The sequence below is a fragment of the Rhamphochromis sp. 'chilingali' genome (assembly GCF_963969265.1).
Source record: "Rhamphochromis sp. 'chilingali' genome assembly, chromosome: 9".
Lineage (NCBI taxonomy): Eukaryota > Metazoa > Chordata > Actinopteri > Cichliformes > Cichlidae > Rhamphochromis > Rhamphochromis sp. 'chilingali'.
The window spans coordinates 35,934,979-35,961,480 of record NC_137936.1 but is presented as its reverse complement, the minus strand read 5'-3'; the positions used below and the strand labels follow the sequence as shown (position 1 = coordinate 35,961,480).

Genomic DNA, 26,502 nt, shown 5'->3' with positions numbered 1-26,502 from the left:
GCGAGACTTGCACCGCAGTGTCGGCGTTTGTTCCCCTGTTGGCCATGCTTCTTGTTGTGGTCATCTGTTGTCTTCCGGTATTTTCTCCGTAAGCGACCTTTCCTTGACCAATGAGATGAGCGGTAATCTGAATTGTCATACTCGTAAGTGTGCTGTCAGCTCATTGGTCACAAAGCAGGAGAGGGGCTGGGAATTATGTTTTCAAACAAAGTGTTAATTCCATTAAAAGTTATAGACTACTTTTGATTCTCACTGTATTACGGGACAAAGTGCGTCCCTTATTAGCTCAATACGGGACGTGTACTTTTGTTTCGAAATACGGGACGATTCCGTTTTTTAAGGGACGGTTGGCAACCCTACTGGTGTAACTTCGTAGCAGCTTCTCGGACAGCGTGTGTGGCTGGCTTCGTGTGGGGATGCTGCAGATTGCTGCGCCTTGCCAGTAAAGGCCAAAACCTGGACTGGAGTCCAGTCTGCTGGGAGCAGGAACAGGTCCACGTTCTTTCATTACTGTTCTCTAAGAAAATCTGGAGGACATTAGAAACACAAATAAGCCAAGATTATTATGTCGGGGATATGCAAAAAGAGTCACACATGCGTTATAATACGGAGTTTTTTTGCGCATTTTCTTTTTTATCCATGCAAGTTATGCGCACAAAAATTGGCACAACTTTGGCAGGTCCTGGATTCATTTAGTGTCAGCTGGTTCCTGGTCAGAGGTACAATAACATTACTCATCTCTGAGCGGCTCTTTTTACTTAGTCATTCTCGCCACAAACACACGCACACACATACACACACAGTTCTGTGATCTCATTCAGCAGCAGCAGTAGCATTTTGGTAACATACATATGCAGGCAGATGTTGGGATATTTTCTCTGAAAATATTGCTACTTTGCTTATTTACACATTGTGTTGTCTCTTCTTGTTGTTTTCAGTCTGGATTAATGGATGAGATGAACATGATTCCTAAATGTCTCCTCCAAAAGAGATGAGGGATTAGTGTATTCATGACATAAAAGGTTATAAAAAAGAAAACCTATGATGCAAAAAAAGATTTAAAAAGTCCAGGAGCTGATCGGTTAATTTCTTACCAGGTGACCAGGTGAGACATGCACATGTATGTAGGTTAATTTCCCAAGCAAAAGGCAGAGAAGTATCCCTGTATGAAAAATAATAACTATTTATGAGCTTCACTGCATTAGGATGCTTGCATATGTTGAATTTTTGTATTTTCCTGTCAGTAAATGAAACAATTTCCACCATGAGCTCATATACAAAAAATAATCATAATGTGCAAAATTTAGTGTGCCCCTCATCGATGTTCAACTGAAACCCCACCAATTCTTCTGGTGATCTAATTCCTTTATTTATTTTAACTTTATGTGTCTCAGCCTTTATTACACAGAGTAATTTAAAAGGCTAAACAGGAAAGTAATGAGAGAGTCAACAGAATGACATGCAGGAAATGTTCTGGGGGTAAACTCAAACCCTGCAATAGTCCCTGACATACGGGGGTCACCTATTCAACCAGGTGAGCTCTAACAGCACCTGACAATATGATGTTTTTGTTAAAGTATTTTCAGGTAGAAGAATTTTAGCAAAACAGGTCCTCCTTCACCCCACCTTGTAGAGACATGCCAAGTCTCCAATGATTTTAATCTATAATGAGCTTATCGGTGGATAGAAAAAGTTTTGTTTAAGGAAACAGTTTGACATGCAGAAAACCTGGAATCAGTTAGTATTATTTCAGCTGTGAGCACGAACTGCTTTCACAGTTTCTGTGCGTATAAACGACACTGGCATGTTTCTGTCTGCACACTGTACAAAATGAGAACTTTGATGTTGAGCCAGAAGACGGTGTGCATGGTTAGCATTTTGTCCCCAAACTACAGCATGTTGTCCTGCCACACTCAGTCCATGTATTCATTCATAAAGTTTTGTCATACAGATTGCATTAACAGCATTTATGTGATAAATCAATTATGATATATCTAAGTAATATTTAATAAAGCCAATATTTACCATTTTCCTGTAAGACAGGAAAGCACAAGGATGATTGAGGTCTGCATGGAGCTGAAAGGGAGAGTTTGGTGATAAATATCTGTGATATCATCGTGTCGTTGTATGCAGAAATGCCCCCACTTTAAAAACCAATCAAAAGAACAAAGCTGTAAATTTTAAAGTAAAAATTGTTGTTACTTCCCTGAAAGTGGTGAAATTCCAGCACCTTCAGTCACGTAATTATCAGGTTAAAAGTTTCATTGAATATTTCTGGACATTACATGCTTACAGTGAAGTAGAAAGTCTGGCTTTACTTTCATGCTTGTTGGTAGACCTCAAGATGCTGTTTTAATAATCTGGCTATCAGAAAAGGTCAGTAATGGTCAGTCACTGAGAAACCTTTACGCTGTGTGTTGTCATATCAAAGTCCAAATGATCCACGGACACTTGTACTGGACTCTTACTCTGCTAGAGCATCTCTATGATTAATGCCACTTCAAAGAGTGCTTACTCCCTGAATCATAAAGTATCTGTAGCTGAGTAACATGACATTTAAGGTCGTCCTAAGGTTGGATAAAAGCTTGTGTTTCTTGCGGTTTGTATTGTTAACGGTCATACATTATACATTATGTCAATGCTTCTCTGTGTTTGAGTTCCTAAAACCTTAACCACCAACACATGGAAGCTAAGAAACATACATGGTTACAGCATTCGACTAGACTAGTTTCACAGGATAACCCACATCGGCCTTCATATTAATAACTTGTCTTTTGTACGTGGTGAAAAAAAAATGATTAAACTGAAAAACGGGACTAAAAGCTAGAGAGTATCTTTAATAGCTAAAACCACTTGGATCATAGTCCAGACCAACAATTTGCACAGTGTTCCAACTTACATACATTTTGCAGCTGATGATGTAAGAGACACAATTTACAATACACTGGTAGAAAATAATCTAGAAGTAGTAATTATAAGAGAAAATTTTAAGTTAAAATGTTTATTCAACTGATTATACATTACCTTTCAGGCTGGTGGATCACTGTTGAGCATATCACTGATAGCAGCTCTTTCTGCCTGTCTGAGGAAATAACTGCATTTTTATTGTGAGGAAACAATGAAAGCTGAGTCAAAGTCTGAACAGTTGGTGACCCGTACCAGCCCGGCATCCTTTGACAGCATACGGCCAGCGGTTAAATCAGATTTTGTCAATGAGAGTTGTCGGCTTAAGTCCTAACATATCTGCTGCTGTAGCAGCCAAGCAGGGAACGCTTGGCTGTAAATTAGCTCACAGATGCTGGAGCCATATGCTTAATCTGATTGTAGGGAGAATCCAACACTGCCTTCACTTGAGATTATCAATGGATGGGATTAAAAGTGAAGAAGTAAATCTTGTCTTACTGAATCACTCACTGTGAGTCACTGAAAAACAAGACAAATCACAGACGCACTTTAGAAAAGTATTTTTGAGATGTCTTAATAACGTGTTTGTGTATCTGCATTGTGTTAATCTGACAAACAAGTCAAAATAAGTGAATAGTACTACATAGATAACCTAATACAAAGCTATTCTCTGACAGCTGGATGAACCCTGAAAATATACATTAGTATGACACTGGTAGACTTTGCAACCTTAAGGACATAGTCTGTTGACCCTTTAACCTTTTGCATGTAACATTATGGAAATGGGTGTAATATAGCATGATACAATGTCTTCAGAGAGGCAGTCTAGCTGAGATTTGTAATAGAACCGACCCCAACAAGTTCCCAAATTTGGCTGAAAAAGAAATGTGTATGGGACAGGGATTAAAATTACAGATGCCTGCCTTCAAAGCTCATATAGAGCTTACATCAACAGATGGATTAGAAACAATGTTGGTACTGTGGTGTAGGTACAGAAGAAGCTTTCAGCTATGGCATTTCAGTTCAGGTGACTACTGAGAGCTGTAAATACGATGCTGCTTCACTGATCAGGTTGTTTTCTTGAAACCTGACGTTAGTCTGTTAAAGTCTTTCACTGTCCTTAATCAATAGATACAGTTTGGTGGATCATAATTACATGCGTGACTGAGATATTTAGGTTTACTTGATCATCTATTATTGTGTAATATATTTATATCTACATATATCTATACCTATCTATATATCTTTATATATATGAATGAGAATATGCACATAGCATGAAGCATGAAGTGCAAACACTACTAAATTAATTACATCATAAAGTACATCTTTATTGTAATGTGTGTTGAAGGTTAAAGAAAGTGCTGTATGTGTGCAGAGTTAAGGAGCATCTTGAATGAAGCCGTTTAAGTATTTAAGCTCACTGGAGGAAACAGAGAAGCATGCATGTTAGCCAAGTGAGAGGGAGAGAAAGCATCTGTCACTAAGACCCAAGGCAGCTGGACGCCATTACCCCGTGCTGCAAAATCCACCAAATCTTTTACAGGATTTCGTTTTCCATTGCAGATGGTCCTTTGCACATGTTTTATTCCCATTGGCCCGGGGTCCCGGGCTGACAGTACTGCAGCTATGCAGGTAGTGCATATAAGGGTGCACTGTGTCTGCACCAGGCCCTTGCACACTGGAGAGGGGGAAACTGGAGAAGAAGGACTGCAGGGGATAAGCAACATGAGAGGAGGAACAGTATGCCTTCAGTCACTGCAGTGGAAGAGGTAAGTGCTGCACAGAGGTCTTGCAGTGTTTATCAAGAGATCTAATGGCTGGTGAATTTAGTGTAGTGGTTTTTACAATGCATATTAACAACAGGGACCACGTTTGCCGTCAAATCTGCAGCATTTATTACTGCATAGATTAAATAGCAACAGTAGTTCCACTGGAGTGCAGAAAAATGCCATTGTTCTCTGTTTTACAACATTTCTTTAATGCATTTGTTCAGCTGATTTGTCAATTCCAAATATATATATATATGATCAGTTTTTATTAAACAGAGACCAATCAATTAGTCAGTTTATCCGAAACATCAGTGCAAATATTTTACATGCATGAATACTAATAAAACCATGTTTAAATGGGCTTATTTAAGTACAGTGAATACAGTTAGAGTTTTGCATTGATTAAATATCATCTTGTTGTCTAGAAAGGGATGAATCTTAAACCAAGTGTTTTGACATGCATAGATTATTATTATTATTGTTAGACTAGTATACCTGTTAAACCCCTCTGTAGCTCCTTCTAGACAATTCATCACAAATGATCACAGAAATGTATGAAGTCAACATGGGATATAAATATATAAATCAAATAAAATTATGAATTGATTAAAAGTATAATAAACTGTAAACAAGTATAAACTATGTAGAAGTCAGCATCATCAGGAGTCTGTTGTAAATATGCAAACACAAAGAAGACCATGCCAGGTGGGTAGAAGAGAAAAGAAAGACTAAACACATGCTTGCACATGAACACGAGCTTTTAGCCAACAAGGCTCAGGTTAGACACATTGGCTGACAAACATCCTCAGTCAGCCAGTTACTCCCAGAGTAAGGCTGGGATCACCTCTGGGACAGTGGGAGGACAAGTTTATGTTACAGTCCAGCTTGTGCACGGTGCGAGCTGGAGATCGGCATCAGAGTTTGGAATCAGATTTTTATTTCAGGTATAAATGATCTAAAGTTAATAATCAGGAAACGCCTCCCCAGGTATGGTTTTACAAAGAAGCCAATGCAACAGCCAAAGTCTCTTTGACTGCAGCTGCAAGGCCAGTGTGTGTGTGTGTGTGTGTGTGTGTGTGTGTGTGTGTGTGTGTGTGTGTGTGTGTGTGTGTGTGTGTGTGTGTGTGTGTGTGTGTGTGTGTTTGTCATAAAAGATACAGCAGAGTATTCGAGATGTATTAGTTATTTAAACTAAATGATAAATGTGTTTTCTGCAATTTAGCCAAATCTTCCCAATTTGTATCACCTATATTATTTAGGTTTTGTTGTTTTTTGTTAGAATTGCATACAAAAATAATATGCTGAAGATTTCTGTTTTAATTTTGGTTTGGTTTTCTTTTATCTGAGGTCTACAGTGTTTTGCTACTGCCTATATCTCTATCAACCTAATCTATCTAACAGTAGATTTTAATATACAACAAAGGGAACTCTGCTTACAGAGTAATGAATACATAATATAGCAGATCAAGTAAGAACATGAAGTCATGGAGGCGTGGATGATAAACATTTTACAGCACTGGCTGATAGTCATTAGCTAACTAGTCATTAGACACTAACGCAAAGTACCTGTTTAAATGCATTTTCAATAAACTGAAAAACAATTTAAACAAATTCAATGAAGACATTTTATTATTTGCGTTATTTGAATTATTTGTGGTATTTTTGTGTTTAATTACTAAAACTTCAAAAGTTTAATAACTTTATTTTTACTTTACTCTGATTTTGATAAAGGTTGCAAATGAAAAACTGATATTAAATAGATAAAACAAGGACAGCACATCATTATATGAATATGCAGTTTATATATATTATAATAAACAGTTCTTTTCTTTCTTGCTATGTGAAGTATATTTCTTCATATAAATGTTGTTACTAAATAATATGAATCTAAATAACAGTAAATGAAAACAATTTAAATTTAAATTATTTCACTATTCAAATGTAGATTAATTAAATGAAACTAAATCATTTTGTAAACAGTGATAATGATGAAGTGTGAAATGTTTTCATTTTTTCCCTTTATGAGACATTTCACTTTGAAAACGAAGACTTTTTCTCTTATTTGACTGACGGTCACCAGAGGGCAGCATTATAAAAGATGAAAACGGGGCAAACCAAAACACCGGGAAACACCAAGAATGTCCTATACACACCATTTACACTTGCAAATCTATAAAAATATGGAGGGTGATATCATTTAGTAGGATAAGGTATAACTTGTGTACATATGCTCCCTATATTCCTAATATTTTTAATTTGTGCATAAAACACACTGTATGCTTTTATCACTTATCTTAAGTGACCCAATGGATGATTACATTCCCCCCTTACCTCAATGAATGAGATGACAAAGAGAACTTCAGATATGCTGCTTAACCCACAATTTTGTGAAATTACTAAAAATATTTACAGCCGTTGTGTCGCATGTTCAGTCAAATGTTGAACTGTTATGTTTCAGTGTTGCAGATCTACAAGTTCCACCAGTTATGAATCAGGAGAGGAAATCTGATGACACTTTATGTTGTGGGATGGGTATGTATGGATTCAAATGTCACATAAAAAACTTCCATCTATTGATTTTTTTTCTGCAAATCCAGTTCAGTCCCACACAGACCCATGCAGAAAAAACCCAGCCAGATACTAGTTTGGAGTTCAGGACTTTCTTGCTGTGAGGTAACAGTACTAACCACCACACCACTGTGCTGCTCCACATAAAGATTTGTAATGAACTTTTCATTTTTCCAAGGTCTATCAACTAAATCACCCTGTGACAGACTTCTCTACCCCGTCTTTCACCATATGAGAGCTGTTATAAGCTCCAACGCCCCTGATTTGGATAGGTAGAAGAAAATGGGTGGATGGATATGAGCATGGGTAGATGCTTGGATGTAGCAGCTAAGTGAAAGGATAATATCCACATTTAGCATGAGTAGCTGCATCTGTGTTTTCAATGTAATCAGTTAAAGAAGATCAAAGAAAGGAGCCTGCTTTGCTCTTGTATTACATTTTGTGTCTTTCAGTTTAAAACGTACTGACCTAATTTACCCAAGTAAATGGCTTTGTTTTTAATATTTCACCAACAAACTGCGCCATTTACTTATTTACTTATCTTTAAGCTGTGACGATACACACCTGAGAAGCTTGTGTACAAGAACTTGATTGGATGGATTCTGTTTAGTTGTATCTGACAGAATTAGGTCTCCACAGGAAACTGAGTGTGGTAAGACCTGAGTGTGGGTTAAGGTGAAACAGTGAGGACTGTGACATTAATTCCCTGAGCTGTGCTGATGCAAGTTCCTGCTGGATCACAGACTACTTAAATACAGCAGCCCCTGTCCTCATTGAAACACTTTCTCACAACCCACCTGCTTTACAGAATCGTAGAAGATTCTTAATCTGAAGATGTATTTGAAAAGTTTCATTCAGAATCTGAAAAAGGTGGGATTTTTTTTCTCCACAATTACGTTTTCCCACATATTTTTCATTCGTTGTGTTTAGAATAAAACAGTGATGAGTTTGGCTCCCTCTGATGGCTGTATCAAAAACTCATTGTGGAAGACCACCACACACAGCTCAAGCTCCGGCTGAAAATGACACAAAGTCAATCATTTCTCCGACTTTGCTGTTTTCCCAGTTTCTCAAGTTGAGTTTTTATACAGTTGTCTCTGCCCATGAAAAATGTTCTTAATAAAGTAAGAGCATTTATGTATTTTCCAACAGCAACACTCTTTGGGGGATCCTGTGGTCACAGTTTGACCTCTTACTGATGTTCTTTTCTTGTTATTATAAACTAAACAGTAGTGGTTGTACATGGAATAAACACTAGGATACTTAAAACATGATCAATCAGTATGTTTACACTAACAATGGATCATGAAAACAATGGATCAGGAACACTGTAGGGGTAGTGTCTCGAGACACCCACAGTGAATAATCATTCAACTCTACAGTTCTCCTCAGGTCTGTAGAAATTAATGGTGCCTTTCTCACAGTGTTTTTGCTTTCTGTCACACAACATTTACTTTCATTCACTTGTACAGCTCTCATTTCAGCCATGGTAGGCAGATTTCCTCAAAAACTAAGTACCATAAACCTAATTATGACTAAATACCAGTAAAACTCAGTGACCATTAAGCAGCTCAGGAGCCAAATCTGGAGCGAGACAGGATGACCTGGACTCCTGGAGCCTGGAGGACATCACTGCTGTGAATGGTTATTACATTATCTGAGTTAATAGTCAACCAGTCATCCAAGTGAGACAGGACAGGACTAGGCAGAGGTGTGCTCATAAAGTACACATTATATATATATATATATATATGTATATATAAAAGACTTTTACACTTCCCACTGGCCACATACTGTATATATACTGAAATTGTAAACATTTTCTTTACTCTTTCACAATTTTCATTGCCGTTTTCCTAATCAGAACTTTTGTCTGCATTTACTTCACTGTTTCCTTTAGGTGGTCATGTGCATCAGCCTAGTCCACAGCTGATCCATTTAGCTGCAGCAGAGCTGTTCCAATCTAGAATCAGCAAAGTGAAATGTAAAGTGAAAGCTTGACTTACACTTTAAAGACACACTGAGATATGACTCTAAACGAATGCTAAAGCTGATCATTGCCTTGATTCACTTTAAAATGAGCTGTTGTCATCATTTCAACTAAAGGTGATGCATCAATATTAGTGTATCAGTGTTTTAATTGCTGTTTTCCGCTGTCCCCAGAGGCCAAACTAGGAGTTGCAGGTTAAATGATCCGTTTGTAGTGGAATCAAAAGTTTAAAACAGGGGTCTCAAACGCGCGGCCCGAGGGCCACTTGCGGCCCACATCACCCCTACTTGTGGCCCGTATATTTACGTGTCAAAAACTAATGTGTACACTTATATCTGCATTTTTATTTTGTTTAATACAAAGAAAATTATAGCAGAAGTGCTGCCACGTGTTCGGCCAGAAAGAGAGTACCAGTTTGTTTAATTTGCAGTTCAATGAAAGGCTTCAGTTAGTTAAGAGTGAGAAAAAAAATTGCTTTCACATTTGCAGTTTTGTCTTGTTATACAATATTTGAAATGTGAAAAAACAAACAAAACACTACATTTCTGGAAATATTTGTGGGTGTTTTCTTGTTTGTTTGTTTGTTGTTGTTGTTGTTTGTACTACTTGAACACTAAAGTGGCCCACAGCTCATTTTAGTTAAAGACCCCTGGTTTAAAAAATGAAATGCACCAACAATTTGTAGAGGTTCCACAGCAATTCAGGAGACTGGGCATGTTAGTAGGACTTGATACACTGCAGTATAATTTGGTAAAGTTATCTGTATATTTGGTAGATGTTTGAAATTTGGGATTAATCTAATTATCATTATATTCATGGTGTGTTTTGCTGTCAAGTCACATAAAGCAGGTATTTCAGTCTATTCTGGAGAAGGCACATTATGGTCCAGGTTTTATGTTCAAACATGTTATTGTTCTCTTGTCACCTTTTTTTGTCAAAAATCTTAAAAGAAAAGATTAGTGGCAGAAATATTGTTTATTCTTGTGCCAATGAGTTGTCAGCAACTGAATGTACCTGCCGAGAAAGAGATGTTCCATTTGGTGAGGAGCCAAAATAAATGTTTGTTCATTGATCCAATGTAAGCCAGAGGGCCACATTAGTTTCACTAGCTATTAACACTGTCACCTAACTTTGTAGAATGTGCAAAAAATGGTTGCTGACCGAATTTATTCTCTGAGAAGGATCTGCTTTTCCGTTACATTCATTTCCAGGAGGTTGATCTTCTGTTCTAAACCAAAGTCTTATAGTTCCGGTGTTGAATGCCCAAAGGTAGACCGGCAGCACTTACACAAACCATGAGGAACAGCTGACAAGTTTCATATTTTGGCTTTGGTCAAAGACATTTGGTCTTCACCAGAGCACTGTTGTTGACCTGTATTTAGTTACTCCCAAAGGGGCTGCTGGGTGTTACCAACTGGCTTGCTCATTAGGGCTTATTCCAGGTACACTTACCTGAGATCTGCTGTGCCCACATTCAAATGACTCAGACACACGATAGAGAAAATATTGGCATGAGATTGGGAAGAACTGAGGGAAGCCATTTGGCTTGTAACTATTTGTGATGTAAATAAGTTCCCCTGGCAGTATTCAGACCACATTTGTGGCGGTCCATGGCAGAAATGGGCAAAGATGTTTGAGATGCATCAGGAATGTCATTCCTCAGCTGCAGTATCTCAAACTCTTCTTTCTGTCTGGGTTGAGGGGCAAGTCTGTAATGCATGTTTACGACTTTCTCATTTTGGTTGTTGCAGTGTCTCAAACTAGTCTGGGAAACTGTTGATGGCTGTCTCTGGAACCATTTTCCAAGGTTCTACCTGTACCCCCACATCCCGTGTACATGTTGACAAGAAAGGTGCTTCCAAAAGTCTCAAGCAAGAAATGTTCAAGCAAGGTATGTGAAAGAATATATTTATGTTGAAGGTTGTGTGTCAGTCATGTCATTTGAAGTGTTAGTTACTATGTTACAAAGAGTTTGCATACACTGCAAAATGCGTAAGTGGTCAGCACGGCCAAGATTCATAGCTATTCAGCTGAAGAGACAACAGACACAAACAAGGGCACCCAACATCCATGACCTTTTTTCTTGTTGACAATGACATTCTTGCTTACTAAACTGTAAACAGCCCATATGTCAGGACCACTTTCAGCACTTGTCATGTTTTTCACATTTGTGTTTGAGGTAGTATTTGAGCCTAGGTCTTGACACATTTTTATGCATCATCATTAAATTGTCTCTAAGTGGCTTTCATGTGTGGCTGAGGAAACACATGAGTACATCTGTTACTTTTTATCCACATATCTGTACAGTGTTTGTTTGTATCAATGCATCTCATGTTATTTCAACTTTAGATGATGCCAAAGATGGTCGACAACGTGGTGCTGTCTTGATGTTGGGTGGTCTTTGTGGTCAAAAATGTAAGCTGTCAGGTAAGTGTCTTTAGGAAGTATAGACATGTTTCTTGTTGATAGGTACAAAGAATAGCACTGATATCACTGATAGACATTTATAATGTGCCCATTTAAATATGTTTAGACAAGAAATTTTGGCACACACACTGATTTGCTTCAGGCTTAGCGCCTATTATCCTTCTATTGTAGCTGGAGAGAAGGCTTATAGAGACCTTTCTGGCAAGGGAAAAAAGCAGTGTTCTGGTGAACTCCTGCATCTTTTGTCTTAGGCCTAGGTTTTTAGTGCCCCCAAAATCACATCAGCCTCTATGTCACACTGACATCTTGCTGCATTCTGCTCTAAAAAACCATTTGCACCATGCAAACTGGACAGTAAACATCCCAAGTGTTTGCAAGGCATCAGCGCTTCTGATTTACCTCTTTGATTAAGGAAATGTTACTTCTCCGATAGTGCATTTGTTTTTTTTTACCAACAAGCAAAGGCTTGTATTGCAGACACTGCTGCCTAATCGCTCATAAAACTAAAGTTAACTAGAAAAATCCTACTTTGGCATGCCCAGACACATTACAGTGATATGCTCATTACATTGTCAGAAGTCAGACATCTAGAAGTAACCTTGTGTGTGTTTTCCACCCTATAATTAACAAAAAATAAATGCTAACATTTGAAACGAGGACTGAAATAGCTGTGTCCTTTGGGTAGTTGTGCAATTCCGTGGAATATGGTTCAGGTGCTGGGTGTCTTTCCTTAATAGTGTACTGGATTCCTTTACAGCAGAGACTCGGCAACATTTTTCTAAAGAAGATGCATAAAATGTTTCCCATCCAGTGTTCTTCTGTGGTCCCAGCTGTGTTTGGCATCAGGGTAGAACTTAATCACAACATTACAAGGAGCGTTTTTAAGGAATGCCTTGAATAGCTGTAGATTTAGCTCCCATCTTCATTGCCAGTACTGCTTACTGACGCATACAAACAAACAACAAGTCTAGTGCCCTCTCCTGACCAAACTTTAAATAACACTTATAGCAGATAGTATTCCCTCCAGTCATATCTGTTCTTCTAATTGGGGCCAATTTTAGAACATTGCAAAGCGAGAGGTTGCACTTATTTCTGATTCCAGGTATAATATTTTTATTAATCTGCTCCCTCAAAGATTTGAAAGAGAATACCTCATAAATATTAATTCTTAATAATTAGTTAATTGAATTTGTGTAAAATGTAGCTCTAAATAAAGGCTTTGTTGTGTGTAATAAGTCAGACCTCTTCTCCTGTTATTGTTTTGTTTGTGCAGAGTTCAGTACGTTGGACTTTTTGACTCTTGGCGGAAACGTGACAGAGGGAAGAGCACGATCACAGCAAAGTAGGGGTTGACTTAATTGGATTTCTGTAGTATATCTGAATGAATGACCCTCAGACTCATCACTTAAACAACGCCACCAAGAGTGAAAGTTTGTGTCTGATGTTGACTTTTGCAAACAGTGGAACTATGCCAGCGAAAAAACTTCCAGTTAATTTGTTGGAACTTTTAAATGATCACACATTTTATATGAAATTTTAAAAATGTTTTGGAATAATTTGGTATTTAAGAAATCAATTTAAGATTTGTTAATCTTAAATTAGTAGTTTTCTTCTTTAGGTTACTAGTAGCAACAAAATTAAGATTGTGCCATTTCTGCAACCCATTTTAATACAAAAACAACACATTTTGCATTTTTTTATTTTGAAGTTCTGTGACCCTTTTTTGTGGTCTTTCGGGAGGCCTGTAGTCTATGACGTTATCACACTGTGTGCTCATTATGCCTCATTATCTGACAGATTTTCTACTTTTGTTAGGACATACTTGGACGAAATGCACTCCAAAAATGGTTCTTGGCCTTCCTAAGCATGAAGCAATAATCATGAGTAAAATATATCTGAAATATATCAAATTGAAGGTCTGTTTATTTACATAACTAATCATTGAGGAAAATATGCCTGATGTAAACTGAATGTATATCAACCAAGTAAATTTCTTTTATACAGTTCTAATAAATAGGGATGGGTATCGTTTAGGTTTTATCCGATACCGGTGCCAAACCAGTACTTTTGAAACGGTGCCGGTGCTCAAACGGTGCTCAAACGGGTGCTTAAAGAATGGAGAACACAAAATTGGTCCAAAAACCTCTCATGTTCAGCTGTTTTTTTGTAAAAAGATAACAATGTTAGCCTTTTCTGCAGCTATGGGGCATATATGGTATCACTCTTGGCTGGAAGCAGTGCTTAAACAATGGAAAAAACACAAACTTTGTCCAAAAACCTCTCATGTTTAACTGTTTTCCACTTTTTCTTTGGTCATTTTAGCCTTTTTGGCCAGGGTGAAGGGAGTATCTGCCATCAAACAAGAAGACAGCCGCATGTAACTACGACGGTGTTTGCTAGTTCACCTTAGATGCATTAATTTAATAACGTGGTTAGCCTACTCAACGTAAATTGCACCCGAACAACATTAAGCTACTCACGCAGAGTAGATGATGCTGCGGCCATCATCATCATTTCTGCTACACTGGCAGGGCTAGGGGCCAGGACTCTCCTCTTCGGGTTCTTGGGGGATGTTGCTAACTCCGGGTCTGATAACAGGCACCACACCCGCAGTAGATGTGCACGGTGTGAGGTCTCGCAGCAAGCTATCAAATACGGCGCATTTTTCGGCTTTTAAAAAAACCTCTATGCGTCGCCAGGTGTTTCATCACATTCGAGGTGTTACCTCCTTTGACAGTATCACAGTATCAGCTTAAAGCACTTGTTGCTGCTGAGTTTGCATATTTTGCTGTGAAGTACAGCCAGACTTTTGACCGCTTCGCCTTGGGCGTTTTTAATCTGTAGCTCTGCTCTAAAAGAACGTACGTACCTGGACCCGCCTACTATCCTCGGAAACGTAAAATGATTGGCTACAATCTAAAGTGTATCACAGCTCAGGAAAAAAAAGCACCGAAATGTGCCCTGCTTTTCGGTCTGGTTACTACCGTTTATGTCAGAACCGATACCGGTACCCATCCCTACTAATAAATTTAACATTTTACGTTGTACTTATGAAACAAAATTATGTTTAAATTTACATGTAATTAAAATACTTAAGTTAGCATTTTCAGGTATAAATATTTTGAGTCTATCCCATAGTCCCTTCATCCCAGCTCTTGCCCTGTAACAGCTGGGGTAGGCTCCAGCTCACCAGTACCCGTCTGAAAGCAACCCTGATAGGCAGTTAAGATAATGAAATGTAGTGAGTCTGTATTGCTGCATTGTTATGTGTCATATGGAGTGGTGCAAATAAGACAGCTGATGCATGATGTAGGCTAACTTAAATGTTTATATAAAATTTCAGGTGGATCTCTTCTGCACTCTAACCTCTAATGACTTTTAGAAAAGATAATCCAGTGTGTGACCCATTACTTTCTCTAAGTTAGTATGACCCCGCTAAAAAGAAGAAGAAAAACAAAAAACAGTGACGTTCCAAACACACCGAAATACTAAATTGGTCCAAGACTTTTGAACAGCTACAGTCTTTTTATGTGACCTATTAATGTGACAGCATTTCTGCTTCTTTTTATCTATTATAAATGGGATGGCATGATCGATTAAATGATCTTTAATTTTTTAATTTAATTTATTCAGAGAAAACTTTTGTCGAATGACCTCTTTGACTGTGCCCAACAAGTCAAAGTAATGTAACACACTGATGTAACACATAGAGATAAAAGAGGTAACTAGGCCTGATGTAATGGGATCATCCTGTGGATTTAGGAGTTATTTGAGTGCTCTGTACATTGTACTTGTACATTGAAGTACACAGGCAACACAGAAGACACAGGCCCATCTAAAATGACTATCAAGATATAACTTCAGTTGAATGCAAAAAAACAGATTTACAAAACAGATTTGACAAGTAATAAGATGTTTTTGTACTCTGTCCTTTTACAGCTTGTATACCCATTGGACATGTTAATGCTCACTTTTATTTTTAAGTCAAGTTTTGATATTGCTGTTTAATAAGTATCAGCAATTACCAAGACATGTACGTACATGTACAAAAGAATGAAATACCTGAAATAATAAATTGCACTATTAGTCAGCCGGCCAGTGTCATATTGCAAAATTAAATCTGACCTCTTTAAAGATTTGATTTGACAAGTCAGGTCAAATAAATCAGACACTTTCCTTCAAGAATCTTAGAATGGACAGTAAAACAGTGTGTCAAAGCATAGTTAGTATATGGTGCGATCATTACTGTGAGTAGATGTCTGAGTGTTGTTTACTGTTTGCCTGAAAGTCTGCTGGGAGAAAGGACAGTGTGTGGGAGAGTTTCTTACCGTCTTGTCCTGTCATGACACTGCGGGGGGTGGGGGGAACAAGTCTGACGGACACCTTAACCCTCCCTAGAGGATTTTCGGGATTGTGAGTGGAGTAAAGGATTAGGGACTTAGTGGCAAACAGCAAACAGTGGGTCTGTGGGTCAGCGTGTCAGTGTATCAGTGAGTCAGTAGGCTTTTGCTTTTCCCAGAGTAGGTCAAATCTTTGTTTCATGAGCAGTGCTAATGCAGCCACTTCCTGGTGTTAGAGAGTACTCACCTGCTCACCTCACATGTTAACATCAAACTGTCCTCATGGTTATCCTCTAAAACCATCACACGTGCAGCCACAGACTAAGGCGTTATCTATGTTCTTCTTCAAACACAGGCAAGAGGCCTCTTTTCTTGTTACAGGAAAGAAGAGCTCTCTGCTTGCAAAGTGCATTTTTTTTACCATCTATCCATCCATTCTCTTCCACCTATCCTTTACAGGGTCGCGTGGGCGCTGGAGCTTATCCCAGCTACCATAGGGCGAGAGGTGGGTACACCCTGGACCGGTCGCCAGTCTGTCGCAGGGCCAACACTTAGAGACAGACAACCATCAGATTCACACCCACATTCACACGTATGGGCAATTTAGAATGACCAATTAACCTAACCCCACTAACTGCATATCTTTGCAAGTGTCATCCTTAGTCCTTTAATTTTAAACTTCAAGACTGTGAAAAAAACTAAACAAAAAGTTTTCTGCAATTCAAACCAGGCTCATAAAATTCAGACAACACCTGCAGAAACCAGTATCTAATTCTTAACATCTCATTAAAGTGTTATGCTAGGGTTGGTCTTCATGTTGATATTTTCTTTGAAATGTAGCATGCAACTAAACATTGTGCAGACCAAGCACACCCTCTCATTGCAACGCCTTGCTTTGATGCCTTTCCCACCAAGACAATACATCTCGCCTCTCTCTAAACACTGCTATTAAATGCTTAAAGAAGACATTACAGAGGTGAGGGCATTAATCCAACTTCTAAATACCTCAGATTCCTGACTAATCATGCATTGATGGGATGGGCCGAAACAAGTCCAATCTATGTAGGCCCCGCACTTAAGCCACGGGACTTCAGCTCTTTTGCAGTGCATCACATGACACCCCCTAGAGCAGGGGTGGGCAATCTCAGTCCACGAGGGCCGGTGTCCTGCAGGTTTTAGATCTCACCCTGGGTCAACACACCTGAATCACATGATTAGTTCGTTACCAGGCCTCTGGAGAACTTCAGGACATGTTGAGGAGCTAATTTAGCCATTTAAATCAGCTGTGTTGGTTTGAGGACACATCTAAAACCTGCAGGGACACCGGCCCTCGTGGACTGAGATTGCCCACCCCTGCCCTAGAGGTCCGGGGGGGGGGGGGGTATGGTGTTATATATCTGCATGAACGGGACTTCCAGTCTTAGCCAGATGGTTGTACTACTGTGGAAATCTATGGTGTCAATTTACTGCTGCCCATCCATATTACAGTTTTTCTTGATTGCTTTCACCTGCCTAAGGAAACTGGGATCCACTCAGTTTTTATCATCACTATCTCATCAGAGCAGAAGACACCTTTTGGAAAAGTGTTAACCTTTTCTCAATGGATTGACACAGATGTCATTCAAGCAGTCCAACCCCCACTGTTTTAGCTATGGTAACCAAACAGAAAGCACACATTTATTTATTTCAGTCCAACTCATTGCAAGAAGCCAAATTTGACACATGTGGAAAGATAACACATGGGGAAAGATAACACATGTGGAAAGATAACACGGAGGCTATGTAATGGGCTACATTGACAAGCAATGGTGCACTGATTTGCACTGAGTGCTGTGTTTTGTATTTTGCTGTCCATTGTGTAATGACTGACTGGAAGAGCTCATACACGTGTTTGCAAGCTATTTTATTTGGAGGCAACATTTCCTTTTGTTTCATATTTCAAATGTTTTGGCACGGTTAGAGCCTTATGCAAACAAAACATGCCACTTTGACAATGAAAGCCTCTGTTTAGGTCTGTGTGTTAACTGTTTGGAAAATGTGGAGTTTGCTGTCATGCAGCAGTCAAGTCAATCAAGAAAAACTGTACATCATACGTCTTACTTCTAAAAAATGTTTTAGTGGCTAATGCCGATTGGTTTTTATTGCAAAATTTAGCAGGTGACACAATAGTTGCTTACTTCATTGAGAGCTGTACGATTTTTCTTCTTCAGTTCATTAGCCATCAGATATTTAAATGTGCACCTCGAAGGTGGTGGCACCTGACTAGTGTGCATCGTATCAGGTAGTCTGCACTGCAGCTCACGTTGACTATAAGCAATTAGCTTCTGTTGCGCTACTTACTTTTGCTTTGTTGATGATCAGGATTTTAAGTACCATGTAGTACTAACATTAATTTCACACAATATTTATCAGTTTATTTTAGTTCACTGTCCATCGCTGACTCGAGGCAGTAATAGTTAATAGAATCTCATTTAAATTTGCATCTATTCACAAATTTAACTGTTTACTGTAATGTGATACAAAACCTGTTCGGGACAAATGCACCCCACACCCTACGCTATACTTCTTATCTGTGTTCCTTTATGTTCTCATTCACCTGCAAAAATCTTATCTCTCACACACATTGTAGTTCAAACTCCTGAACTGTCAAAATGTGCATACTTTATACACTAAGGATTGAAAGAAAACTATAACAGAGTCTGTGCAGAAAAATAAGCCGGTCTAATAAAGGTCTTACGCAGGAGATAGATGAGACTGCATCAAAAGCATTGCGACACCAACATGGTATACCTAGCATTAAATATAGATGGAACAGCATCACATGAAGGTAACATGGACTTGGGCTTTGTGATACAAAACACAATAATTAGTCTGTTTGGTTTTCCCCTCGTTTTTTGCTAATGTTTCTTTCACAGAGACCAACAACTCAGTTTAGCCAGGAATTCTTCGATCTTCTGTTAATAGAGATGAAAGCGACCTTTTAGTCCAGTAACAGAAATTTAAATAAACAACCGCTATCATCTAACACGATTTTAGTGCCAGGTTAAACGCAGACACTGATTATAGTCCATTTTGGATGGTGTAACATCAGCATCACTGTTGATTGTACAGGGGGAGTTGGCAGATTTTGGCAGGAAAGCATATCATGGTACAAGTCATGGAGTCTGATAATTGATCTTTTGGACATTTGCTCTGTGGTGGTTACAAAACATGAAAAATGTTTATTATTTATAATCTTTTAATGTTCTTGATATAAAAACTGTGCTTATAAATTGTTACAGCGCAGCTGTACTGGGCTGTGACTGTGATTTTATTCCACTGGATTGATAATGTAAAAATCAGGATGCAGATTCTTTCCATTATTGCTCTTTTTGAAATTTAAATATAGATCATTTAATATTTTTAAATATTATTTCTACTGAGATGTGTAAGATTTAGATTCAGATCTATCCCAGTTGCTAATGTATGATGTGAAAATGACAGCATGCCAGGAGAAAAAGACAACTGTTTACACAGCAAACACAGACAGTCCATAAAGCCACTTTTACTGTTTGAATGAGTAAACACACCCTTTGCCTCTTAGACAGTACAAATGTGGTTACACTGCAGGTGACTTGTTTCTCAACTGGGTTCTGTTTCAGGTTTTTGCTGGATTCTTTCCCGTCTTTGTTAACATGATATTCAGAAACTGATCATCTGCTGTGGATGCCTTTTTTTTTTAAGTTTGCCACTTATTGTTTTGTCTTTGATTTGTTCAGTTTCATCAGATTTATTTTAAGAACACACTACATACCATGCTGAGATATGCCAAGGTTTGATCTAACAGGTCTTTGGGAATCAGCTTGTTGGTGCAAAAATACTCTTTTTAAGTCTGTTTTATCTTTGTTATTTTTATAGATTCAACTAAAGCAATGGGAGGAAAGATGGGCTCAAGGTGTCACGGCTGCCGAGGCGAGCCGTGTGGAGTTAGAAGAAGGACCCAAGATGCAGGCAGTGGATGAGATGCCGGTGAGTTTATTTACACAGTGGTGAGAAGGCAAAACAGGCAAGAGGGAAGACAAAACTAAAGACCTGAACTGGGAAAGCTAAATGACAAACCTGAGATGAAACAAAAAAGGGAAGAGAGGCAGAGAGACGAGCAGGACACCGAGGAACACAGACTGACGCAGAGTTACACAGACGAACCGGCAACAGGCAGGAGAACACACAGGGCTTAAATACACACACCAGTAATCAGGGGATGAGAGACAGGAGGGCAACACAGCTGGGAGGAATCTGGGCTGACGGGACAGGGGAAACGTAAACTGATCACACTCACATACGACACGGACCTTCACAATAAAACAGGAAACTCAGATACATGGAACCAGACAAGACATTGAACTAAACAGACAGATTCACAAACAGATGGGGAGACACCATAGACAGACAGATACAGACGCAGACTCAGAGGCAGATCGAAAATAACACAGAACTTAAACAATCATCATCTAGAAAATGATAACAAACTAAAAGCGCTGGGTCACCGACCCAGGACCATGACACAAGGCTGTTGCACAGTACTGTACTTACATTTTGCTGCTACAGTTGGCTTAATTTACCTAATAACCAGTACTGCTTTTGCTGTACACTGCAGTGTGTTGTGGCTTATATTATTGACACATACAATAAAATGCCATTTATACAATAAAATACAATGAAGCAATTTAGTCTGTTTAAAATATAGATTTATTTATTAATTAAAAATAGAATCATGACATTTTATCACACACTGACTTTTCTGAATTGTATTTGCTCTTACAAATTTTTCATTTACATAAAACAAAATAATATGATACAAAAATAACAACGATTACAAATTTCAATTGAAACAGAATTCAAATTCTTGCATTCTGTGAATGCTCCATAAGTACACACACACACACACACACACACACACACACACACACACACACACACACACACACACTTTTAAAAACAACTAGAACTTTGAAAATTGACATTTTCTTTCTGTAGGCCCGCTTTTAGGTATTTCAGGTAATGCCAACCTGATGCATTAAGTGCAGTAATAGAACTGTCAGCACACTCTAAAATACAGTAGGGTGATAAAGTGCTTAATAAGATATGTTGCAATGGCACTTCAATGTCACATTGAGTCTTGGACAAGAAGTGCCTACAATATCAATCATAATATTAAAATACAACAGTTTTATAATTATTTCACACAGGTGTAAAGTAAATTGCTTTAATACAAGAGCAGCACATAGAGGCAAGAGAGAGAGAGGTGAAAATAGTTTATCAAATATCAGCACAAAATTAAAATAAAAGGGTTTTTATGGTCTTTGGTAAAAAAATTCCCCCATGCACTGTTTCAGTTGTTTCCTTTGCATTATGGCTGTAAAATCCAAGTCCGTAAGACATATAGTATATCAATACAGCCAAGATGAACACAGTGTTAATACAGGTAGAAGTAAAGAAACCCTGGGTATCATCTCTAAAAATAAAAATGTGATGTATTGATAGACATTAATTTATTAACACTCTTCCAGGTTCAAAGTTGGGGAAACTAAAAAAAAAAATCTATTGCTGAGCTCCTTTGCTTTCTCGTTGTTGTACTGCTGTTTTCATTTTTCCCTTCCTTGAGTAGATCTCAGTTTGCACCGTTTCCCACCAAATTTAAACTGTGAAGTGATTTTAGTATGGAAATCGGTAAACATTTGCTTTACTTGGTAATGTTCCGATAGACATTCTGCTATACAGTTAAAACTATACAGCTATGCAAAGATTGTGAAATTATGAAGCGTAAATTATGCTACTGGGACACGTGTACGATATTTCCAGCATATGAAAGAAACAAGACTGGCTCCACCTGGAAAGCATGAAATTTTGCAATCTTTAGACTTTGAGAGCTAAAAATGCCAGCGTGCAGCAGCACATGCTCACTGACCTACCTACCCTCCAAACCTTCACCTGACACTGAAGCAATAGCTAAATGTTTGCTCACATTGCTGAGAATAACCTTGCATTCATATGCTGTTTGAGCCACAGTTGCCCAAATGATAAGCCAGGTTGTGTAAATAATACAGTGGAGATGCTGATTAAACATATTCCAGCTACATGCAGCATGGGGTACCCTTTGACAGAAATCAGTCCAGATTTCTTGCATTGTAACAACAACTTGTTCCCCTCGCAGCCTCACAATGTGATCAAAGTATTTGTGGAATGTAAATGTATTTGCTTTAATGTCATCAGAAGTTAAAGAAAAAGGCACGCTTTAAAAGTTTTTCATTGCTTTGAAAGCATTTCTGTAAAACAGCAGCATTTAGGTGGATGAAGATTTACAATGAAAGAAATAGTTACGTAAAAATGAAAGTATAGAATATATATATGATTTTTTTTACATTTGGACACTGATTATAACACAAAACAGACTATAAAACATACAATGAATTAGGAAAAAAATGTAGTGCATCTTTGAACTTCATCCCGGCAGCATGTGAAAAGTAAAAGTTGTAAGGTACAAACGACAAAAGTGAAAATTAATTAATGCAAGACTTTATGGGTTTATATAAGTTTGAAAATGGAACCTGATATCATTACTGTACATTTGTATTCACTGTACTTTTTTGCATTGAAATCTAAACTTTATTATTGAGTCTTTCATATTTTAGTGCTGCTCTTTGATTTTTGTCTCTGACGTATAAAAGAATAAATGTATCTGCATCCAGACTTAGCGTATTTGCTCACCTCTAGGCACTGAAATGCATTTGAGATTCTTTAAATACTGACTACAAGAGTTTAGAAATAAATTAAAAGTTACTACAAGCAGTAAACTGTATCAATACCTATTTCTTTAGAACATAATACTTATATACTCATAATATTCTTTTTTGTGCCCATAATTTTCTTAATGTAAACCTAGAGTGTTAATTCGTACGTTTATGCAAAAATACACACAACACACCTATTGAGTAACTGCTATAAAACAAACGTGTTTGTATTTGTAAAGATAGTCTAGTAACATCCTCTGTCGATAATTTAAAAGTCTTTTGGGTGGGCATTTCTCATTTTAAAGTACTCTGTGTAAAAGTTGTTTGTCCAAAGTTGGTCAAATTTGTGTTTCTTTAAGTCAACTTGTCTACAATACACTCAAGAAAATAATTAATTATACCACTAATAGTAATACTCAATTTTTTATGTGCATCCACAGGTCTCCACTATCATGTCAGGGACATCTGTTTTGACAATGCTGTGCTGAGAGTTGAAGTAAACCATTGAGAGTGGTCGACGCTCTGTGGGAACGCAACATGAGGCTGTAGCTGTGTTAATACCATTGACTTTGAGTTGGCTGAAGACAGTGGCATGGAATGAGGATGCTATACCTGGGGAACCGGACAGATGTTGGGGGCAATGTCCCATGCAGTAGTTCATATGGTAGCCTTCAGGCGCAATGATCCACTCATCCCACTGGATGTCTTTAAACTTGATGTAGAAGTCTCTCTTGCAGCAGACTGTTACATCGTCACCGCAACGCACTGAGCGCTTCCTGAGCAAATGCTTGGAGTGGTCATCACGGAGACGCACCTGAGCCACCAGGAAGGGCTGGTAGGGGGTTTCAGCAGAGCCATCTAGGGAGCAAAGGTTCTGTCCGTCTTCTTCGCAGGTGACCTCCAGCTGCAGCCGATGTTGGCCCCCGTCCAAGAAGGTTTGCAGGGTGTGGGTGACAGAGAAAGTGTGCCAGTTACTCTCCTTGACGTGCAACATCTTTTCCATCACCAAGGTCCGATTAGAGCCTGAGATGTCACCATCTACGGAGAGGAAAACCTGGGCAAGGAGACGAGAGTTCCGTTGTGGGTCCTCAGAGGCACGGGCATAGATCCACAAAGAGGACTGGAGGACCTGGATACTTTGGCCACGTTCCTGCAGAAACTGAAAGGTAAGGCTAACGCTTGCCTTGTCACTGCTGTTTGCATCATCTATGAAACAATGACAATTAAGAAAAACACACAATGTTAATATTTGGAAAAACTTCATAGCTCATCACCTTTCTTACCCTTATAAAATTAATGGAAGTAACAATCCTCTTTCACTGTTTTAAGCATTTTACCTTATGGTTAACTTTTCCTACAATACAGCACAAGGGATATTGTATTTAAATGTTTAGGCAGATTACATGTATATTTGATTTTAAATATAAAGACCCAAATGCAAGTCCTGGAGCAAGCAGCCATCTTCAGACTTCTTCAAATTTAAATGCACCGTTGCATTTTATGTTGTGAATATGTATAACAGATTTTGGAGACCCCAGCAACAGAAACCTGAGAGAGGGCTTTTAGTCATTTGCACTCCTCTTTGCAGAAGCTGTCTATGCACTTCATACAGATTTTGATTTACATATTCATTCTTGTCCTCTTTGTCTGCCACCCAACTCCAAATCAGAATCCTATCACCACAACCTGCACGAAATTACGTAAATTCACTTTTTATTACTTTCCCGTGTAAATCTTGTTAAAAGTGCAACAATGTAACACTGAAAGATAGATTCCTTTTAAAGCTTGCTTACCACCAGTTCATGTATTTCCACTTTAAAAGGCAATAAAATATGTAGTTTGCCCAAGGGGAGCAAACCTTTTTGCACATAAGTAACGACAGATACTTGGATCCTTAATATTACAATATAATAGTTCAGGGAACCCTAGCCTTATGTTAATATCTTACGCAGGAAAAGAGACCTTATTAATCACAACGCGCTCTCCTGTAGCGTTATTATGCCATGCGAAAACAGCTTTATAGCATAGAAAGTGGATACAAGACTTACTTATATCTGCAAAGCTCACTATTTCATAGGCTTGATCTCTGGTTGGTATATTGTTTTCTAGTTCAAGGGTACCATCCTGTCTGACGCGCCCCGAGTGAAGTTTGCGCAGCGCCGTGAGGAGCGCGACCCGGGGCACGGTGTGAGTGATGTTTGGTTTCTCTTTCAGGTGCAGTTTGTCCAAAAGTTGCTGCTTGGCGAATTCTATCATCATCCTTTCCTCTGCGTCCTTATCCATCGCTGACAACCTGCAAGACGCGCAGCCCGGGGAGCCACTGACCCAGAGACCCTTAAACAGCAACGGTGCCAACAGGAGGAACGCTGAGAGTGACAAAGACATGGCCATCTTCGATCTTGAAGTAAATAACTGCGTATTTGTACTCGGACTGAGGTAACTAATAAACGTCCAGACTTCTAAACTGGAAAACCAATAAAAAAAATCTTCAAATCCTTCCCCTTCTGAGTTGTTCTTTGCGAAAGAAAGTCTCCCGAACGTCAGAGGTCCTTGTTGGTAGCTCGTGAAGAGAGGAGCTGAGTGATGTTTCACCCTCCTGATGGTAAAGATATCTGGGGTAATCCACCAAAACTGGTGACACGTTGGAAGGATGCACCAATGAGCGCATCGGGAAGCTTGGAAATTACTGGCAAAACACCTCTGTCCTCTCTCACAACACACGCACGGGCACACGCAACACACACGCACGCAACACGCGTTCACATGTAGGTTACTGTCTCACAGTCGCTGCATACAGGTGCTACATGATATCACACGCTGCTTTAGATTAATTACTACGCAAGTCCATGGCTGGTTTGGACACATATCGGGAAAGCCCGATAAGGTCTTGAGTTTATCACAACAGGTATTTTCTGTGCCACGTTTCTCCACTTCAGTGCCACTGATACGTAACCTGCCAACGCTCTTGTCGATCAAAGTTGAAATTCTCTGCCCTTTAACCTACTTACAGAATATTCGTGTCCCACAGACACCAAGCAATTGAATCCGTGGGCTTTAGCTTAACCTGACCGAAAACACTCGAGGATATGAGGCGGAGAGTTTAACGCGGTATTTGAAACACGTTCCGTCATGTTTCCTGCAAGGTGTCATAATGTGGTGCAGTAAAACGATGCCTCGTGTGTGTATGTGTGTGCGTGTGTGTGTGTGTTTGAAGGAGAGAAAGAGAAAGCTGGGAAAAGGCGAATCCTGCCTTCATGTCGGTACATGATTTGTCTGTCTGGGTTCTCGCAAAAGTGCTGAGCCAGCTTGACATAGCCTACTAAAGATAACGCTGCCAATAAGCCGGACAGTGTATGCACTTAAATAGGCAAAAATACGTTAAAGTGACCCTCTTTTCATCATGTCGGGGTCCAGGTCCAGTGTGAGCAGGAAAAACAATGACTTCCACAATCATTTAACACATAAACTACATGCATATGCACATGGAAATAATAATTGTGAAACAGATTATCCTAAAGCGGTCACGTGTTGATTGTGCGCACATCTCCACAAACATAAACTGTATGGATCACAACACGGGTTGCACGCATTTTTATTTCTTTTATTTTCTTTGTGTTCACGTTTAGTGTTAAATGTGAGTCAAGGCCTTATCATGTTAAAGGAGTACTTGCCTGCCCACGTGTGGGGCATTTTGAGAATTACAACTGACCTCACCAAGTGGTGTCAAAGAA

At 38.8% G+C, this 26,502-nt stretch overlaps 2 protein-coding genes across 6 annotated transcripts; one reads left to right on the top strand and one right to left on the bottom strand.

The window, feature by feature from the left end:
- Positions 1–201: 201 nt before the first annotated feature.
- On the top strand, positions 202–23,350 carry LOC308402349 (uncharacterized protein). Of its 5 annotated transcripts, none has more exons than XR_013972737.1 (9): positions 202–492; positions 4,471–4,676; positions 7,135–7,208; positions 10,986–11,125; positions 11,584–11,661; positions 12,935–13,003; positions 16,461–16,506; positions 19,899–20,009; positions 23,212–23,350. XR_013972737.1 is itself a non-coding variant. In XM_080891111.1 (8 exons), exons 4-7 carry the CDS (start codon positions 11,014–11,016, stop codon positions 20,000–20,002), a joined length of 363 nt encoding a protein of 120 aa, XP_080747237.1. In that variant the 5' UTR covers positions 202–492; positions 4,471–4,676; positions 7,135–7,208; positions 10,986–11,013; the 3' UTR covers positions 20,003–20,009; positions 23,212–23,350. The 5 variants fall into 5 exon arrangements, 3 of the variants coding, with proteins under 3 accessions (XP_080747237.1, XP_080747239.1, XP_080747238.1); XR_013972738.1 differs by having other exon boundaries at positions 16,461–16,593; XM_080891111.1 differs by lacking the exon at positions 16,461–16,506.
- On the bottom strand, positions 20,779–25,523 carry LOC308402348 (inhibin beta B chain). The gene is made up of 2 exons (XM_080891110.1): positions 24,820–25,523; positions 20,779–23,977 (listed from the first exon to the last, which is right to left on the bottom strand). The coding sequence occupies exons 1-2, from the start codon at positions 25,160–25,162 to the stop codon at positions 23,196–23,198; spliced, it is 1,125 nt and encodes a 374-aa protein (XP_080747236.1). The 5' UTR covers positions 25,163–25,523; the 3' UTR covers positions 20,779–23,195.
- Between the last annotated feature and the right edge of the window lie 979 nt (positions 25,524–26,502).